The 22,207-nt window shown below is 37.1% G+C and overlaps 1 protein-coding gene across 1 annotated transcript; it reads left to right on the top strand.

Moving 5' to 3' along the window:
- The first annotated feature begins 7,446 nt into the window (after positions 1–7,446).
- Positions 7,447–12,523, top strand: LOC113282957 (FHA domain-containing protein FHA2-like). Its single transcript, XM_026532069.1, has 3 exons — positions 7,447–8,298; positions 10,809–10,966; positions 12,162–12,523. The coding sequence occupies exons 1-3, from the start codon at positions 7,650–7,652 to the stop codon at positions 12,360–12,362; spliced, it is 1,008 nt and encodes a 335-aa protein (XP_026387854.1). The 5' UTR covers positions 7,447–7,649; the 3' UTR covers positions 12,363–12,523.
- The last annotated feature ends 9,684 nt before the right edge of the window (positions 12,524–22,207 follow it).

The following is a 22,207-nucleotide window of genomic DNA, read 5'->3' as shown; positions in this document are numbered from 1 at the left end:
GGTCCCATCTTCATAGTTTTAGGACATCTCGGTCCCCTTCGGAAGTTTAGGGACATTACGGTCCTCTTCGTAGTTTAGAGACATTTCGGTCCTCTTTGGAAGTTTAAAGACATTACGGTCCCATCTTCGTAGTTTAAGGACGTTTCGGTCCCATTTGGAAGTTTAAGGCCATTCCGGTCCCATCTTTGTAGTTTAAGGACATTGCGGTCCCATCTTCGGAAGAATACTTCTTGTACTCTTGTTTTCTTGGTTTCTTCGATATAATACTTTTTGTACTCTCTCGACAACTCATAGGATTTCAACCTACTATTGTTGTTCTTTTCTCATCACCTCTTGGTGACTTCAGTTTTCTTCTTTTTTTCTTCACAACATGAATGTTGTTTCTTCTTCTCTTATTCCAGTCACGCTATTTTTGCGAAACCTTCACACTTCTTTGTTCTTCAAGATTCTCTCACAATCTTGTCGTCTTTACAAAGTCTGCCACACTTTGTAGGATCTCTAAGTTTCTGCCACAAACTCTTCAACGACACTTCACTTCTTCCAACATGTTGAACAGCTTTCTGCAACACCTCTAACAGAAACTATCACAATTTTCTTCTGTTACGCTTCTGTAGCAATTCATCAGTAACACTTAACTGTGACATTCTTTTGTCACACTTTTGTTCACCTGTAACTGTTAACCTCTGTAACAATCCTCTAATAACACTTCTTTTTTTTTTTTTTTTTTTTTTTTTTTTTTTTTTTTTTTTTACGCTCACCTGATCTTAGGGTTGTGAAATCAAAGCAAACATCGCACCCATAACTCATGCACGTTCTTCTCACAAAAAAACAGATTCGATCCCGATCGTCTTTCTATCTCCGGCAACAACTTCATCTGTCCTGCACTTCACAACATCCATCACCGAACTTCCAGTAATACCAGCAGCACTCTTTTCTTCCATCAACAACCCTTGTTCTTCTCAGCGTCATCATCATCACCGTGTGATTACTGGAAATCATCGAGGTACAATATCACCGCTTCCCTGGAAAACCATTCTTGCCTTCAACTATCCATCAACCCATCTCCAGCTTCACATGTTAATGGCAGCAACCTCCGTCATGAGCCATCAACACCTACTCATCATCACAGCAGCAACCACCAGACATAACCATCGTCACTGCCATTACTAGCAGAACCGATCAACCAAATACTCATCATCCATCCATCGTTAATGGCAGCAATCTAACTTTACTTCGAAATTCCTCCTTATTAATGGAAACAACACCTTGCTTGGGCTCTTCTCCTTTTTCGTACGCTTGCCAGAATCAAACCACCATCACCTTAAACCCACGAAATCGAGAACAACAACATCAGCATCATCTGGTTCATGTCAGGCGTTAACCTACTCAGCCACCTAGCTTTCTTCCTCGTGCTTGTTTTCTAATCCAGACAAAATCCTTCTCATCTGCTTAACCAACTACTCAGCTTTCATCATTCATCTTCAATATCATCGGTAACAATTATTCCATCACCGATGATCAATTACCAGCCAACCATGTTTGCTTGCCAATCTCCAGTTTTCATTCTTTCTATGACTCCATCTTAACAGCATCAACAGAAAACAGTTTCCATATTCTCCATCGAACTAACAACAGCCAAACATCATCGCACTGGAAATCAAATCTAGGGAAGTAACATCTTTCCGTTCTTTATATAATTCTCCATCTTGCTCCTAGTCCTTCTTTTCGTCAACAAGCACATGAACAAAACCACACGAACATGACTTCACATGCAACAAGTCACGGAGCAGCAAGATAGCAATAATCCTTTTTTTTTTTTTTTCAAACCCTAATGTCTTCTTCCCAGCAATTTTTTTTTTAACCCTAAAACGAAAACTCTCTAACTTTCTCTCCTCTCTCTACCTCTCACCTGGCTCTGATACCATGTTAAGGATCGAGCAAGAGAGAGGAGAGCATAAACGCGCGGAAGCAATAGACTACATTGAGAATAATTCGGTGTATCTTTCTCATTAATTCTTAAGATATTTATACAATCACAAGACTTGGCTCTCAAGGCACAAGACTTGGCTCTCAAGATAATTCCTAATATAACTCTCACAACCTAAATGCATATCTCCTAAATATAGACTCTCATATATTATTTCCTAATAAAACCCAAGTTTAAAATTTGAGCTTGGATGGATCCACCAAATTCCGTTGCAATTAGATGTGCCCCCGATTGGAATACGAATGTGGAACTTCAGCTGGTTATGCTGGACAGGAATCTGTTTTAGTGGTGGAGTGGTTTGAGAAGTGGAGATTAGTTGAATGCATAAACTGGTTTTCCCGAGGCTTTGAATTTTCAGTAGATAAAAGAGGAAATTTGATTTGGGTAGTATTTTGGAATCGATGGTTTTTGTTAGGGCTGCACAACGGTTAGGGTGGGTAGGAATATGGCCTATACCCGCCACCCTACCCGTTTATTGGCGGTTAAGAAAATCTTTACCCGTCACCCTACCCGCCAAATAGTGGATAGGGTAGGATACGGTTAAAAAACTGGCGGGTAGGGTAGGGTTGGCGGGTATAGGTAGGGTATGTGCACCCCTAGTAGGAATTGCTCAAAGACCAGTAGGGTATGTGCACCCCTAGTAGGAATTGCTCGAAGACCAGTAGGGTAGGATAATTTTGAGCTTTACCCGCCACCCTACCCGTTTATTGGCGGTTAAGAAAATCTTCACCCGCCACCCTACCCGCCAAATAGTGGATAGGGTAGGATACGGTTAAAAAACTGGCGGATAGGGTAGGATTGGCGGGTATGGGTAGGGTATGTGCACCCCTAGTTTTTGTTTCGCAGCCAAAGGGAAGAGATCTTATGTTAAACCCTACGTATCATAAGGAACTCCGAAGCCCAAAAACCCACCTATTGATAGATATAAATCCCGTTTGGGATTGTTTTTTTTCCTATAAAAGAACTTTGTAGCCAACTTATAACAAACTTTTTAAGAAAATAACGTTTGGTAAAAAAAATTCAAAGCGTTTTAGTCCAAAAAACACTTCTGTTTTCGCCAACTACTTTTAAAATCTACTCAGGAGTAGCTTTTAGGAGTTGTGGACTCACTAAATTTTAATTAATAATTCTCTATTTTAACCTTGTTACTATATTAAAAAGACAAAATCTACCCTTAAATATTTATTTATGTACAATTATTTCACTAATCAAATTTTATTAATTTTTGTTATAAAATAATAATTACAACAACAATAATAATAACAGTATTTAAAGGTAAAAATTTAAAATTAAAATATTAAATGATTAAAATATGAATACGAATTATTTTTATCTTTATTTAAATAATATTCAAAATAAAAAAAATATTTTATTACTAATAGATGTAATTTAAAAAAAGAATTAAACCATGTCTATTTTCGTCATTAGCCACATCATAAGTACTTTAACATGATAATCTACCAAACAAAATTTACAGTTTGTTGGTTCCACAACACTTTGCATATTATAGTTTACCAAACGCCTGACTATTTATTTTTAAAGCACAACACAACAATGCATAGCACAGCACAACAGAAAAGCACTTTTGTAAAACTCCCAGCAATACCAAACTAGGCTTTAGTGTCAAGTGCTCAAATTTATCTATTTTCCTATCTTATTGGTAAATTTGGTAAATTTGAGCAATTATCCAAAACCGAAACCGAAAACAGAGCCTTTCGTCCCAACCAAGTTGGGGTAGGCTAGAGATGAACGTTAATACAGGCCAACGACTCGGTCTTTTTATCGGTTCATCTCATGAATATATGACAGATTTTATGTCGGGATGCCCGTCTCGACACGACCCATTCCTTTTATCCTGGTTAAGGTACATGTTGTGTAGATGATACACAGACAGAGGGAAGACCCTTAGCGCTTTCCATGTCGGGATCGCTTCAATTCGGGGGTGTAATCCCCGCTATGATGGGCTTACGTATTCACGACCACCACAGTGGACAATTCCACTTTATCCCTGCCCGAGTTGTAGGGCTACAGGAGAAAAGTCCCCCTTCACAATCCTGGTAGGATGGTTTGACATGTTTGTTAGTTGTAAGATGAAAAGGGCGGCACAACTTACTCACAAATCCCTGCCGCAATGCTCTATCCCGGAAGCCGAAGACCAAGCTAAGTTCAAACATCATACCTCTTTAACGTGGATCGCTCCTTTCCATGTACGTCTGTCTAACACCAATCCTTTCGATAAGTTCCTCCGAGCTATACCTGATTTCATAATTTCATCCCACATCAACTTTGGTCCACCTCTGCGTTTCACCCTTCCTTCTGCACGTTTGATGAGCAGTGTGCGTACCGGCGTATCTGGAGGTTTTCGTTGGAACAGCGGAGTCGATGCTGGATGAGCATCTCCCGACTTGGTGCTACCCAAGTTTCGTGCGTATAAATTCGTTCCTGATTTGGTCATACCTCGTTTGTCTGCAAGTCACGCACCTTTGTTGCATGCAACTCTCTAAGGTGCTGGTTTTAGTTCCCAGCAATCCGTTCAATATAACATCGCCGGTCATATCGCCTTCTTGTAGAACTTTTCTTTCAATTTTGTTGCGCATATTCTATCGCAAAGGATGCATATTGGTCTCTATTTTCTCCCAACCTGCTTGGGTCATGTGTCTGATATCTTCGCCGATTCCGTCATCATCTTGGATCATCGATCCAAAATATCTGAAGGAGTCCTTCCTCGATACTAGATGTCCGACTAGCAAAATATTTCCGTCATTGGTTCTGGTATCCTTGGAATCACACTTTGGGTACTTAGTTTTGATTCTGTCGAGCCTAAAGGCCCTTCGATTATAGAGTTCGTTTCCACCACTCTAGTTTTTCTTTGACTTCAGACTTGGACTCGCCAATTAGCATCGCGTCATCTGCAAAGAGAATATACCACGGGATCTCACCTTGTATATGCTCTTTGCAGATATATAGGGTGTTTGAGGGTAAAAACTGATTCTTGTGAAAATGGTAAAAATAGGGTAGGTTGATGAGAATCAAGTTTAAATCCTAAAAAAATGTACTACACATGAGTATTTTAGATTTGGGAGATCAATCTATACAATTCTGGCGTAAACCAAGAAATGATTGTTTCAGTCTTGCTTTAGTCACAAAGGAAAGAGAAGGGTTGGTCTTAGGGAAGGAAGCAAAGGAAGTGTTGAGATAAGATTGATAGACTCTGTGACGTGTGTTTGATTATGACTGTATATCAAAAGATAAAACTTGCTTGTAGATAGTAAGCGATATGTTCTCTCTGTATTTCTGGATACTTGTGATGATGACTCTCCTTGGATAGATTGAAGAGCCTATTATTTATAGAGTCATAACTGCACATCCTGATCTCGTAGGAAGTGGAGGTTGTGAAGTAGTGGTGAAATTGAGGAGATGATGTAAGTATGACCCACATTGGTGATTATTCGATGCAATGAAAATGGACACCAGTCAAGGATGAACAACAACTAGATAAAACATGTAGAAACAACCAAACTCAAGCAAGATTTTACATCCCTCGTCGCCCACCAGATTTCTCCTGTGTTTGAAATTTTTGGTGTGAGTTCACACTGGTAGCATTGTTGCGAACATACTATACTTTGGAGATTCGATTTGATTTTGTTTTTTGTTTTTCAAGAAAAGAAAAGGAAAAGGAATGAAATTTTTTTCTTCTTTTGTCCTCATTTGCATTAGAATTATACACATCGACAAGAGAGGTGTAAATCGGACTTGGATTCAATTAATATATTCAATTAGTACCTGCAGCAATAAGAATAAAATTGTGAATTACACCTTTGAGACGTGACACGGTAACAGGGAATTAATTACCTTTGAACAAAATCTAAGTACTACTAGTGATGGTGGATTTACCTTCTTCTTTTTTTTCCTATGTCTCCGACTCTCCACTGATTTTTTGCACACCCTAATTTTTGCAAACTAATAAGGGTAATATCTGAATCTTGTGAATTATCACAAAATTGATTGAATTCTATGTGTTGACACAGAGCTCTTTAAGTTCATTGCCAGAGAGCAGTATACTTTCAGATTCAATACTTTATGCAAAGACCTTATCCTTGATACTTGGAAATTCGTGCTACTCTGCTGCGAGTGAACACAAATTGTCATGCCATATCAACATTAAGGGTTCAGCCGGGAACAAGGCATTCAAAGGAACTTATATTAATTGAATAATACAGGCAAGGTTCCAAAATTTACAGAGTATCTGGGATTGTTGCTACATGCACCATTCTGGATAAATTTCACACATATATATATATATATATATATATATATATATATTGAGTTGCTCAATAAATGCGCCAGTGAAGAGGTTGAACACTCATCACTTTCACATGGTTATGTCTCTTTGCAGAGTGACGGCCTATTAAACGCAGGGTTTTACAAATTTAGACCTGAACTAAAAACCACCATCAACAAACCCATACAAATACAATGAATCAATGACTCACGGAAAATTCAATTCAGCATAAACCCAACTGAAATCAACCAATACTCACAGAAAATTCACTGCAACAATTCTTCAATCTGATTTCTAACTTCATACCCACATTCACAAGAAAAATCAAAAACCCAATAATGTTGCCATTAACACTTGAATTCAACCCAATCTTCTAACCCGTCAGAAATGTTGAATTTCTAGAGTAGCACCACCATCTTCTCCTCAATCTGTTCACGGCTGTAATTTCTCAGATTCAATTTTCCGGAACTAACAACAGCCACCACCATCACATAATCCATTAATTCTTTGTTTCTAGACATCAAACAAATCGATCTCAAATAAAACCTTACATCATATTCAGACATGCAATGAACTATATTAATTAAACATGTAACTAATTATTAAGAATCCTAAGTTAAACAAACATATCCGAAATTACCCAAAATCAGATGATGGTGGTGGTGGTGGTGATGAAGAAGAAGAAGGTGGTGGTGGTGGTGAATCTGATACAGAAACTCGAGTCAGAGTGAAGAAGAATAAAAAGAAGTGAGCGGTGGTGCTTCTGTTCTTCAGCTCTGAGAAAAAAGGAATAAGAATCAGTCGTGAATAGCAATTCTCGAAAGATAAGATTACTACAAATACCTAGAATCAATGGTCGTGATTAATTCTGATATAAAGATCGAAGGCTATTGTTAACCGGGTTATTTGGTCCGGTACAAGCCGGTACTCACCCATTCCCGGTCCCTGTACCGGTATACACCGGTTCTCCTATTTCATTCCCGGTTCCTGTACGGTTTTGGTCCGATTTTTTCGATTCTAGTCCGATACATGGACTTCTGACCGGTTTTTGTGCCGCCTTAATCTTCATAGGCTTAGATTTTGCCCGTGATTGTGAATCGTGACGCGGCTAACGGATAGTTTGACAAAAAAACAAACATCTTTTTTGGGTCGGCCCCTAATAAGAAAAAGGGCCGGTGTATGAGTTATCGCACACTTAACCAACCCCAATTCTCTCCTCCTGCAAAAATTATTCCATCTCCTTCCCAAATTCTGCTTCAATGAAAATTTCCCCTGAACAAAATTTCTGGTTCCATTAATAATATAAATCCCCTTTAAAGCCATTTCCACTCACAAAACCAACTTAGAGTTCTCAATCTTTTCAAAACCCTAACCCTAGCAATGATGGCAGCAACAGCAGCAGGAAGTGATGTTGAAGCAGGTTTCGCAAAACTCCAAGGTGAAGATTTCGAATACTATATGCAAACATACTCGATCATATTAGGTCGAAACAGCAAGAAATCAACAGTAGATGTTGATCTATCAAGTCTTGGTGGTGGTATGAACATATCACGCCACCACGCCAGAATCTTCTATGATTTTCGGCGTCGTCGTTTCGCTCTTGAAGTTATTGGCAAAAATGGTTGTTCCGTTGAAAATGTTCTTCATCTGCCAGGAGATCCTCCAATCAAATTAGATTCACAAGATTTGTTACAAATTGGGGATAAGAAGTTTTATTTTTTGTTGCCTGTTAGGAGTATTTTGGGTACTTCGATTATACCGCCTAGGCCAAATACGTCTGCTGTTGGGGGGAGAATTGGGGCTGTGACGCCGCCGTTGTATGGTCGGGGACAAATTAGGGCAGCGAATGATTATGATGATGATGAGGAAGAGGAAGAAGAGGAGGATGAAGATGTGGAAGGAGAAGATGAAGAAGGTTATGATGAGTATGATGATGCTGGTGGTAGTGCTAGTAAGAGAATGAGGAGGGCAGGGGAAATGCAGGAGTTTGGTTATGGAGCTGGAAAAGCTGGATCTTCTGGGCAATTGGGTTAGTGTTTTTGTCTCCTAGTTTTTCATGATAGCATTGTTTTGGAGATCTGTAGGGGAATTATGAGATTCTAGTTTTGCTTGTTAGGAAGAGTTCATGATTCAGGAGATTTTATTTTTTATTTATTTTCTAGAATTTTTCTTTTGATACTAAAAGGAATATATTGATCATGGAAGTTCAGTTACAATAGGTGATTCTTGCGCAACTAGAATCTGAATATCATGACTGAAATCATCAAGACATTCAAAATTTAATCTTAAACTTCTAGCTTTCTTGGCTAACAGATCAGCCACTTCATTGTTTATCCTATTGACTGACTTACAAACCCAAGAACTTAACCTACTTAAAAGAAATTTAATATCCAGAACCAGAATTGAACCTTGGTTTCTCCAGTGAACATAAGAAATTTGTCCATTAACAGACTTTATTAAAGCTTCACTTTCAGACTCTAACTCAACTTTATCCAGGTTCTTAGCAATGCCCCGCGTACCTGCTTCCTTTAAAGTCGGACATTCCAACTCTTCGACTTCATTGTCCTCTATCAGTCCTCCATTAAAGTATCTCCTTTTGACTCCAAAGCAGTTACCTGCATGATTCCTAATGATTAGTCCAATTCCACCCTGTTTAGTCTCTTTGAAGAAGCATCTAAATTGATTTTCCAGTAGTTTGGCTCTGGTGGTTCCATTTTTGCACCTACGTAATGGTTCCATGTCTTAAAGACACACAACCATCACCTGCAATGCTTTGATTAATAAGAGAGTTAATTCTAGCAATAGTAATAGTTCTGTTAGGCTTGATGTTTTGAAAGATCAACGAGCATCTATCCTTCCAGATGGTCCAGACTGTAAATATGAGTAAACATTTAGTGTGTTGATCCATACTACCTGAAATTCCATTCTGCTGAGTACCTGCAGAAAACCAAGATACTACCTCTGTTTCTGGAGAAGTGGTACTATCACTTTTTCATTTTAGCCTAAAAATAGGCCAAATTGAAAAAGTGATAGTAACTCTTTTTCAGAAACGGAGGGAGTATGACACATCTATTGAAGCACCCAAAATCATCTATAACATTACTAACATTTATGTTAACACTTAACCAAATAGATCTAGCATAAGGGCATTCAACAAATAGATGGTCAACTGTTTCCGTAGGAGCATTAGACAGACTGCAGTGTACATCAATATCATTTTTGCTACATATTTTATGTCTTGTTGGAACAATCCCTCTTATACATTTCCATATGAGAAGTTCTGTTCTGTGAGGAAGTTTGAGTTTCCACACAACTTTCCACACATAAGGAGAAGTACCATTATTACTAGCAGAAGAGTTCATGGTATCACTTAAGACTTTGTCAACACTTTTCACTGAAAATTTTCCTTTCCTATCAGGAGTTCACATTAGTTTGCCAGAACCAATAGCAGTAACATTCATAGCAAGTATTTTAGCAGCAGAATCAGGACTGAGTAAGAAATTAGCCAACTGGATATTCCACATTCTAGTCCGATAAACGAATAACTCACACACAAAATTATAAGAAACAGAATTTACCAAACCTTCAGCTGATTCAGGAGATTAGATTTCAGTATCATGAGGTTAGGTTCTGAAGAAATTATAGAAGCAACACAACACAATGCGTAGCATCCCTAAGTGCTTAGTAGCTTTTATGTAGAGAATACCACTTATTCTGTCTTACTGGAGGCGTCAATAGAAGTGTAGGTCTTATTTTCAAATCAGCAGCCTTCCTGTACGAAATGATCTTACGGATTCTAATTTTAGTGTCTACTGGAATCCCGTTATGACTTTAGCTACTGGATCAGAGCAGTTAGATACTAGTGCACATCTAGTTTTAGAGTATCTGTCCCCACCACCTCCGGTTTCAATCAACGGGCATCTCTTCTGCAGGATCAAGGGACAGGAGATGTAAATGAATTTGCAGAAGCTAGGGTGTTGGTGTGTTTTACAAGATTGCTAAGATCTCTTAGTCTCTTTTCTCAAAGGTGTTTTTGGTTTCTTCTTGTTTGAGTTAGGTCGGTGTTGTTTCTGAAAGTCTATGACCGTACTTGTCCATACTCAGCGGTCAAGCTTTGTTTAAAATGGATGCAGAACCTGGAAAAGAGAGAACTTTGCGACGAACTTCGAAGTAAAAGCCTTATAACCCTGTGTAGATTACTTGACGGAGGAAGATATCCTTCAATTGTTATGTGATACTGATCAAAATTTAGATGAGGGGATCAGGGTTAACCGTTTTTTAGCAGATAACTCAATCCATTACTGTTAGTTGGTATTATTAAATTAATTCAACCCCTTTTACTTTTTAAAGCATTTCCCTCTCTGTTGTGAGGATGAATTTCAATATTCATTTCCGGGCCTCTTAGAAACTCATCATTGCACAGTTTTTTCAGTTGTTATGTTAATATTCAGCCCATTTTGAAAGATCGAAAATTGCAAAATATTGTTAAGCTGATCCAAGTTGCGGGCAATACTTACCTACTATATTGTACTTATGCAGAAAAAAGGCCAGACTCAAGATCAAGGGGCAGCAGGGATGCTGACAATAATGAACTGTTGAAGTTGGAAGAAAAAGAGGTAGTTTCTTGTGTGGCTAACGTGCTTTCTGATCTCTGCGATCCAGGAGAATGGATGGCCATGGCCAAACTTCATACCGAGGTTAGTCTAATTGTAACCTGAAAACCTTTGTGAAAAGTATGAAGCACAAAGGTGAAATTAGTCAAGTATTTTAGTTCAGAAGCATGCAAGTAAGGCAATTTCAAATCTGATGCAGTATATATATTAGTAACTATAGAGTAAAATAATGTGTTCTCTGTTGATAAATATTCACATTGGTTAAAATGTTTAAAAAATTTGCTGCAATGTCCATCTCGGGTACTAATAGGTGCATAGGTTGTGTAACCATGCTATTCAGATGTTTATCATATATGTGGCATTAGCATATGAATGGATTCCTAAGCATTTTACTAATATTCCGTTGCTACAGTGGAAATTTATGTGTGTGTAACTGTTGCGCACTGCCAAGGCCCTCGTTATTGAGTTTCTTTGTTTTATGAAACTTTAGGATTTAGTTACTACTCTTACTGAATTGTCTTATAAAATACTGTCAGTGTTCTTCTGTCTGCCAACAATGTGAGACCCCTGTCTTTGCATATCTGTTTTGCTTTTTTGTATCATCAAGATCTGTCATATAGATGCCCGCTTTTGAGGCCTGTCTCATGACTTAACTCACCTCTTAATTCTTCAGAAACATGTTTCGTGGTCTTGCCATGCGTTTGTAAACTATGCTTTCCATACCTGGGTGTGCTTTCAGTCATTTAAGAAAAGCTATGCCTCCAGTGACTTGCATTTACGTAACATCCTAAATTATCTTTTGATCTTGATATAATGTTAAAATTACGAGACTGCAAAATTTGGACTGCTCATTATGTTTCTCAGGTTTTATGCTTGTGACTTTTCATCCAGAAACTTTCAGTTTCCTGGATTCGTTTCCTTTTTGATTAGTGTGTTTACTAGGTGCTTTTGTCCTCATCTCTATTATATTTATTCTCTTTAGGGCCCTGTCCAATTTCATAAGAACTTACTTCGCCTGAAGTTATGATTCTTATGATGCTTATCGAAGGAAAGAAGTTTTGTGCTTATTGAAGCTGTAGAGTTCTGTTAGCAATCGCAAATTTGTGTCTCTACTTTCTCTTAGTAGTTTATTTGTTCTAATTATCTCCAAAATGACATTTAATTTTGTTTTTCTGTTTCTTGACATGCAGTTGTGTCTCTACTTTCTGTTAGTAGTTTATTTGTTTTAATTATCTCCAAAATGGCATTTGATTTTGTTTTTCCGTTTCTTGACATGCAGTTGCTGGAGAGGTATGGGAATGTTTGGCATCATGGTAGGGTAAGGAGATACCTGACTTCCGAAGAATGGCCCAAGGGAAAACCATGGGTTGGCTTACTTGCATTGCTTAGGAAATACCCGGAACACTTTGTCATCAACATAAAGTCAAAGGGGGGCCGAAATGTGGCAGAGTTCGTCTCATTGGTCTCCTTGATTTCATAATAGTGCATTCACAGCAACTTTACATTCCCCTGCTCTAATTTAAATGTGATTTTTTTTCGTGTTTGTTGTATGGGAAAACTTTTTGTTTAACCTCGAACCACATTGTATATTAACCACGGAGGGCCTAAACAGTAGCACAATGTACTTGAGCATCTTTCTTATTTCTTCTTGTATCAGAGTAATGCAAGCCAGCAAAAACCAGATAAAATTGATAATTGAAGGCCAGTAAGCAAAATCATGGTTGTGTATGCTTTATCAGGCATTGCCAACCTGTTTGCTGATCTTTTATCAAACAGATTGAAGTCTTGCATGACCACAGTTTCCATAAGAAGTAAAACATCCTCCATGTAAGCTTTGACACTCCTATGTAACTACCAAAATTTTGTGTTGATGTGGTTGATTAGCCTCTTAGCAAAATTTTGTGTTTAAACATCCTTCTTATAAACCGTTCCAACAGGTGAACCCATTTAGCTGCTTCAAAAGCCGTTTTACCTATGTTTCTTCAGGTGACTGTAGACTACTAGACTAAGTGATCATTGTCCAATTAAACTTGTGAAAAAACCCAGTATCGCTCAAGCTGGTCAAGTAGTAGTACTGGAAGTCCACCGAAGACCTTGACTGCCCTTAAACTTGGGAAAATTTTCAAGTATCTCATGTCATTCTCAAGGAAATCGTCTTTGTGCAACCGATAGACAAGATCGCGACTTCAGACGACGAACTTGAGAGTACTATCTGTGGCACCGATGGACAAGGAGACACGAGCGAAACGTAAGAGGACTCTGATATTTCTTTTGATTTCTGAAATCAGTAAGATTTTTTATTAGGTTTTCTTGAAATCTTTCTCTATTGACGTCTAGGTTTAGAATGGTTTCGCGAGACGATAGTGGGATCTATCTCCATGGTGCGTGAAGAACCACCACTCGACAAATACCTTTTTCAAGTCTCTCAGTTCTGTTTTTGATTACCTTAACTTTTGCTTTCATCTTCAGCTCCGGACCAAATTCAGGAGTATCTGAAGACAACGAATGCTGAAAGGAAACGCCAATGGGGAGAACGAGTTGATAAAAACCAAAAGGATTTGATAGCTAAAGAAGCGCCACTGGTAGAGAACCAAAAACGCGAAGCCAAAAAGAGGGAAGTCATTCAAGCTAGAGAATTGGGGGAGTACTTGAAGAAGAAGAACCCGTTAGATAAGAGGCATTGTCAAGGGTGAACACCGGTGGATTTCGTATATTTGTCAAGGGTGAAGATTGGTAAATCAGCAAGAAAAATATGCCTTCAATTTTCTGAAATCACCTGCAATTTCTACTTGATGCGTTCTAATTTTGTAATGTCGTCCAAGTACAGTAAACAAAGTAAATCTAATTTAATTCGACTAATACACACATAAAAGCTTAGAAAATCATCTTCTTCTACTACTTATTAATTTGTAGTAGCAGTAAAAGTCCACCCAAGACCTGGCCTTTTAGACTGCCCTTGCTCTTGTATTTTACTTGCTGTTGTTTCTGGATCTCGATTGATGACATTCTCTTCTTCTTCGTCTTCATAATTGCGAGCATCGCGAATAGAAGCTTCAAAATCAGTAGAATCCATAGCAACAGGTAGAAAACTACCAATATCATCTCTTGCACCAAACCCACCTGCTCTGATTACATCTTCTGTTGTTATGCGTGCTTCCTCCTCCATTTCGACACTAGTTTTTTCCCCTTTCTTCTTCTCTTTTTCAAAATCAACAGTCTCTCTTGAGATGGGGTTCTTAGTCTGATCTTCAATTGCAGTACTCATCTCTATATATCAGAAAAACAAAACTGTTTTTTTTTCTTTTCTTTTTCTATGATGATGATGAGTTGAATCAAGTTTTATGGATTCACCTTCAATCTTCACACAATTTTATTGTCCCCCTGAAAACAGAAAATTGCAGTGTGCACGTGTAAAATAGTCTAAAAGCAGAGTCACCACGTGTCGTATTCCTGTATCAGACCATGAATCTACTAGCTCAAAAAGGCTCCAATTATTTGGCTCCCTAATCTCCATCTCCCTGTTCTCCTCCCTACAATCAAAACCCCACATTAGGAAAAAATGGTGAATCCCACCTGAACCTGAATACGAATCTCGATATAGATGTGGGGCTTAGATTCTAGGGAGGTGGAGAATAGGGAGTCAACTAGCATTTCCGATTTAAGACTGTTTCTTTTTCTTTTTTCTGGTGGGATAGACCAAGCCAATTGACAATTCTGACTTGCATTTTTCTTACCCGTTTGGAGTAATTATGGACAACCTTATTATAAGTCCAATTTACAAAAATTAAGAGAATTTGGGATTAAGGATGTAATATCTTCTAACATGCAATGAGTTTTTTTTTATCCCTAGAGAAATTTTTCCTATTTATTTTCTCAATGATTTCTGCAACATCAGTTTCAATGATGATTTGCTCCATCTTCATTCCTTTCACTACTTTTTAGTGTGTCTCTGATTCCACATATTTCTACTTCTTTCGGTGAGAGGCAAATTAAGTGTTTTGATTCTGCATAGATAAATCGGTGAGAAGAATATTTCTAACTAAGAAACCCATTCCTACAATTTAAAATTTAGGGCTCCAAGCATCATCCATGTTAATTTTTAACTAATTTCTAGGTGGACTCGTCCAAGGAGTGGATATTGATTGATCTTGTGTAATTGATGAGATCCTGCTGATGATAGGGGGTTTGGGAGCGTTCAACACCAGTCTTCGTCTCAACCTCCTTGTCACCATGTACAATACCATTTCGGTTAATCCAATTGGACCATAACACATAAGCAATCAAAGGAAGTTACTCCGTTCTTGAGGATTGATCTTGATAAGGGTTCAAGTGCGACCAAAATTTGGTCCACTTCATAAAGGTAAAGTCTTGAAATTGAGCACTTTGAATGTTTTTAAGTTATCACACCATTCTAAGTTTTTAAAAAGTAACTAAAGCTTGCATAATTTATTCAGACTTTACTTTGCCTTTGGGGCAAATATACTCAGAAATGTGAATTCTATTATATAACAATTCTTTCACTAGTAGAGCACATTTTATAACCTTTCATCCAAATAGTTGAATCCTTGCAAGTACTTTAATTTCCAAATTGCACGCTATAGTTCATAGTTAGAATTGTCACCCTTCATATTAAGAGTAGAATAAACAAACTTTGTAGAAAAAACTTCATCTTTAGTTGAATTCCAAATTCTTCTATCACTAGAATGTTCAAGGCTAAGTGGGACTTTTTCAATCATTTCTTTTAAAGATTGATTAAAAATAACACTTAATTTTGATGCATCTTGTTAGAGTACCGCTCGGTCGAACTCAGAAGTTTTACTATCTCAAGCTTGTTGTTAGTGCTAGTCGAACAAAACTATATCTTGATTTTTAGTTTACTAAATTCAAGTCTCGGACTAGGTATAAAAATTGGTAATTGAGTATTAGACATCAGTGAATAACCCTCGAAGACTGAAGATCGACGAAGACATTTGGAGAACTTCATTAACACAAGAGGTATGTGAAGACTGAACCATTCTATTTACTCACTTGCATCACCTTTCTATCTTTATGAGACTATGTCGTATGATTTCTAGTAGATTTAATATTGCAAAGAAGAAATTTCGAATCAAGCTTGTCTTGTTAAATATCTAGAAATATGATTTAAGCAGATGATGTTCATTGGTCCTTAAAAATCTTATTTCGAAATAATTTATTGTTCAAGAACTATTTTTGTGTCATATGGATCATTTGAAAATCTCCAAGCAATGATATTTATCTATAGCAATTTGGAATGTTTCAATATCAAAAAAGAGTGTTTCAGAACTACTATAATTTGGACTCGAGGTAGGTTGGCAAACCACTTCGTAAACGATGGATATGTGATGTTTGAAATATAGGAAGGTTGGCGAGCTAATTAGCAAACTGTAAAGTTCAGAATGAGACAATTCACGAACCTAGTTCACGAATTGTGGTGATCTAAATTTGTGAAATAGCCAACAGTTCACGAACCATAGATATATGTGTTCGAAAATGGAAGAACAATTCATGAAGCACGTGTTAGAGCATTGCTCAGTTGAACTCGCAAGCGTTGCTATCTCAAGCTTGTTTGTCAACTTTAGTTGCCAAAACTATAAGTCTTGATTTCTAGTATACTTATAGCTAAGTCTTGGATTAGGATAGTAAGTGTAGTTGAGCATTAGACTTCACGTCGTTCATCGATTGAAGACAAAGAACTACTAAGAGGAGCTTGTAGAACTTCATCAACAAAAGGTATGTGAAGACTTGAACTCATCTATCACTCAAAAGTCTATCTACTCTATCTCCTATTTGAGACAAAAGTCGTATAGCTATATAGACTTCGATTATACACATTTGATATTTCGAGCCGAGTTTAACTCGCTTACATATTTCTCGAAATATGTGTTGGTAAGCTTTCGCTTTAACCAAGTTCATCTTATATTTTTGACGAAAGTCAAAAGATGATCATGTGAAAATCGCCTGGTAACATATTACATGATTTGTGTGAGACAGTCATTTGATGTAGGCTCAGAATGTCTTGTATTGATCATTCGATCACTTGAAAATTGCTTTGAAGCTAATAGTTTGTGTGACACAGCTATTGCCATCTTCTAAGAATGTTTCAATGATTGAAATGAGAGTTTAGAACAATTAACCATGATTGGATATAGCACAATATGCGTATTTGTATGCTAAACTATTGCATGTTATTCCAAGTCCGAGAACCATAGTATGCATACCCGTATGCATACTGGTTGGTCAATGAAAGTCTGGGAACTTAGTATGCATACCCGTACGCGTATTGGTGTAAGTTCATCATTCAAATTTTGTTTTTGGCGGGAAAATATTGCAGCGCACGACCAGATTTAGGGTTCGATTTTTGGACATCTTATGAAGAGATTCAATGGATGATATTTGCTGGGATGACGTGACTAGTCTTAACATGCTTGGTATGGTTGATTTCGTCGGATAAATTTGGATAGATTCTTGGTGAAGCAAACATAGGAGCATGTGCACCGGAGGAGATATTCACAAGATTTCGCGAGAAGCAGAGGAGTTCACACGTGTTTGGAAGGCCCTAACAACTATTTGGAGTACGAAGGAGTTAAATATGGCAATTTGTCAGCTTCAGAACGCGTGTAGAGATCAAAAATCTGAATTATTTCCTAAACTGGCCGTGAAGAATAATGCCGAGTAATGGAGAATTATATGAAGTTATTACGTGAGATTCTGATGTTGTGGGTTATAAATAGGTGCTGGGATATCAGTGAGGGACGATGGAGAGTTTGGGGATAGTTTAGAGCTTCAACAGAGCTGGAAATCAAGTTGCAGGAGAACTGTTTTCTGTTGCTGCACTAAAGAACACGAAGAACATAAGACGCACCAAAACATTCGTTCAGCTTCAGTGTCAATGACACATAATTTGTATCGTTCTCTGTAACAGTGACAATTGCAACAATTATAAGCGTTACAAATCGTTGTTTTCACTCTACTCATCTTTGTAAGCACCTATTGAGCAATGAAATTAACTTTTGAGTGTGTTTCCATGATGATGAGCTAAACCCATCCTCTGGGGAGACAGAGGAATCCAAGTTTCACAAATGTGGTAACTCTATCAATTCTTGTTACGACTATTTGCACTATTATTCAATTGATTTACGAGTTTCATTGAATGGTTGTGATTACAATTGATGGGTCATGCTTAGCTTAGATGTTTTGATTTCCTATGCTTTAGTTTTACACCCATTACTTTCAAAATCTACCTTAGGCAACGAATTAGAGTCAATAAAACTTTATCATTTGAGCTTTTATTGTTTAGAATTGATATATGAACCATATGAGTGTGGAAATTGGTGGAATCCTAGCCCCGGCCTCTCCATGTTTTTTGTACAACACTTTTTAATTGAGTTTGTTATTTTTATTTATAAAAATTAAGTCTAAAAAATCTGCTTTCACAAGTCTCAACGAACTTATTACTACAACATCATTGAAAATACCATCAGGAAGATTGGTATCAAAATTCTTCACTTAGGCTGAAGCAACTATAAATGATGTAAGCTAAGGGAATCAATTGCGTAGAGCGTTACGAGGTTCAAGATATGTAAGGAGCACTACTGCAGATGAATTTCTTGGAGGGTGAATCCGGTCTCAACTACATTCCGGTGTGAAGTATGATAGCATGATAGTGTTTGTAGTAGCTTAATACATCCATGTTTAAATGTGGACGAGGTCCTGGTTTTTTTTTTGCAGTTGCGGTTTCCTCGTTAACCAAATTTCTGATGTCTTTTGTTTTTCTCTTTTCACATTATATTGTTTATATTTATATTCTATTCAATTCTAGTAGATACAGCCATGTTAATTGTGATCAATTACGAGACTAGTTCTTGTAGAATTCATATCTTAAAAGATAGATAACAAGTTTCATACTCGACAGAATTCCGATTTGATTATTCGAATATGACTAGTTTGATCTTGGATATTGATTCTGAAATCGTCCAAGTACTCTTCTAATTAACAATCAGGTTCACGCACTCTTGAGTCCAAACTTTATAATTGAGAAGAGATAGGGATATAAATTCTATATACATATTTTTCAAGGATCATTAAGTTGGTCTAATTGCAATTGTATTAGGTTTTGTCCATACAGGTTTCCGAACGAAAAAGTTGGTGATATACTTGGTACCGTCTCTTTGTCACATCCCATGTTCTGGTTTCATGGTTAATTAAATCATCGAATTTTAAATTCTTGTCAGGGGTTGAATTTACTCTTGGTGTAACAACTCCTTTGCATGGTATCTAATTATCATACTAGGAGTCGAAGTTTCCTTCCTCCGCTACCCATGAGATAAATGGTTTTATTTGTTCCGTTGTGTTATGAAGATATTTCCATGCCCACGAGGCATTATCAGGCCATCTAGAGTTCGAGACATTATTTTTTTTATAGTATTTTTCTTTTTAAAACTTGTACTAGGAGGTATGGATATGCTGCATGCAAACATTTACTTCCTAAGTAAAATTTAGGAGAAACAATTGGTTGACTGTGAGAAATCTCGAAGGGATTCCCGTGTGAGTGTAAAAATGGGACCCACTTTATATTTTCATATCCTAGTGATATGATCATTAACCAGCGGACCATAGGATCTCACTAAGATTTTTTCCATTGGATTTTTAGTGTGTGTAAGAATTGTTTTTTTCCTGGATATGATTTTGAGAATTTACCATTGAAACCGTTTTAACTGCAGTTTAGAGTTTTGAAATCAGGAATACGACTATATTTTAATCAAAAACTAATTTATATTAGTATTTTTAACCCTTTTTTTTGTTACTTCTCCGGATTGATTTAATTGATACTTATTCATCTTAGGTTTTTATGGTGGTTTAAAATTTTATCAAACCTTGATGTTGGACCATCGCCTCTACAATTTGGAAGATCAAATAATCTTTTACAGAAGAATAGTTGAAATGTCGAGGGTACCAATTAAAGTATAATTCTTTCGATATCGACCTATAAGTCTGATAGCTTGTGTGATCTAATATAGATAGAGACTGTCAAGAAGATGACAAAAACAAGGTATGCACTTGGTATGTAGTAAGTCCGGAACCGAACCTGACTAAAGAGATCAACCCAGGTGTATAAATTAACGTACAAGCGCAATTTGAAGTTAATATTTTTTGGATACCTTTTTCTTGTAAACTTTTACATACCTACCAAAAATGAGCACGTTCCGAAATATCAACGGTTGACAATCCGTTATTTTCCAACGGCTAATTTTCAACGTAGTAGACGGTTGAAAATACATCTCGAAATATGCTCATTTTGAGTATAAACATAGTGTTTGTATCGTGTATAAAATACACGGGAGGCCCGCAAATCAATACAAGGAGGCATCCAGGGCAGATTAATACCAGGAGGCATGCATGGCAAGTCAATAGGCATGCAGGGCAGTTTCATGCAGAGTTAATACAGGAGGAGAGTTTCATGCAGTTTCATGCAGAATTAATGCAGGGGAGTTTATGGCCAGGAGGCATGTAGGGAAACTTAATACAATTTATTCCTACATGACAATTAGGGGGAGACCCTGATTCGCAATTATACAAGAAGAAGGAAATGTAATTCTGATGGGGGAAAAAAGAGGGGGAGGCTAGCTAATACAGAAAAAATCCATTGTAAATCAATAAAACATCACTCCCCAAGGGGATTCATCCGTGGATGTAGGCATCACTTTCCGAACCACGTTAAATCTCTTATCTTTATATTTCTTTCATTCGATTTTGGTTCATGTCTAACATCATAATCTGATCGTGTTTGGGTAAGATTTATTCTTGACCAAACACATAGATCTTTGTAAGAGAAACATGTCTCCCAAATATCAGTTTCTAATTCATCACAGTTAAAACTTTATTAAAAAAATATCACTTAAAGTGTAAAATAGCCTGATTATAAGAGTGTGAGGGGATCCTCCCTCAACAAAAATAAATAATCTATATTGCTTAAAGAAGGGAGGATCCCCTTACACTATTAAATTCATATTATCTCACATTTGGAGGGGTCGTTTTCTTTACTAAAACTTGAGCGGTTGCATAGTTAAAGCTAATATTTTGGGAATACGCTCATCTTGCAAACATCTACATACTCACAAAAATGAACACATCCCATCAAACCTCACCATCTACCAATCTTAATTTTAACGGTTGAAAAATCATCGATTTTCGACGGTTGATTTTCAAAGTAGTAGATGGTGGAGTTATACGTTCCGGAATGCTTTCTTCGAGTATATAAATCTTTGTAAGACAAACATATCCCCAAAATATTAGCTTCAAATACGCTACCATTCAGTTTTCAGAAAACAATTAGTGTCGAAAATGTGAGATAATATAAAAAGCGGAGCATAGGGGGATCCTCCCTCTCGCTTAAGAACGTTAAATATTAGAAATACAAGGTTAGAGAAAACACGAAGCAGTGAAGCATCTTTACCGGCCGAGACAGAAAGAGACATGTAATAAAGGTACAAAGGATCCAGAGTTCGAAACTCAAGTGCCGAGTCATTGTGGTATAATGATAAAGTGTTTAGGTAATGTTACCAGTGACCTGAGTTCAAAACTCGTCAGCATTGAGGTGGTGGATTCTCCTTTTTTTTTCCTAGCTACCTGGGCTTGTAGACAGTAATTCTCTTGAGGTTAAAACTTTAATATGACCTTCAGGCTTTAACCCAATTATGTTTATTTAAAAAAAAAGGTACAGAGGATCTGGAGCTCGTAATGACTTAATTGGTCAATGGATACTTGATGGTCTCTTAAAACGATTTGTACTCCATACGACCAAGTTATATAGGCGGAGAACTAGTTCTTGATTGTCTATCTATATAGACATAGTTTTAGTCTTCGAAGACTTTTCCCAAATAAGCCCCTATTATGATAGTTGTATTACACTAAAGTTAATTTAATAAGGGGTAAACAGGAAAGAAAATGAATATTTATAAAATCCATATGTAGTTTTCTTAATCTAAGAGATTTGATTTCTCCGTCTATATAACTTGGACTGTGGAAATATGATTTTTCTTTTGAACCTATTGTTTGTACGAAACCAAAAAAATCTATTATTTGTACGAAAAAGTTTGGTACCAAAAAATACCCCGCTCGATTGTCTCAAGGTATTGATTCATGGCCGTTCTTTTTCCTTTTTTTGAAGCAGTCACGGCTGTTCTGGTAAGATTCACAGGTCGTTCAGATATTTTTTTGAATCCTTGATTTATGTTTAGACAGATGTTACATGAAAATTTAAAACACAAAATTGGTCAATTAACTCAATAAGGACAATTTCTGGGT

The sequence above is a fragment of the Papaver somniferum genome, chromosome 5, assembly GCF_003573695.1.
Source record: "Papaver somniferum cultivar HN1 chromosome 5, ASM357369v1, whole genome shotgun sequence".
Taxonomy (NCBI): domain Eukaryota; kingdom Viridiplantae; phylum Streptophyta; class Magnoliopsida; order Ranunculales; family Papaveraceae; genus Papaver; species Papaver somniferum.
The sequence above is the reverse complement of the archived record's forward strand: the minus strand, read 5'-3'. Positions and strand labels throughout refer to the sequence as shown.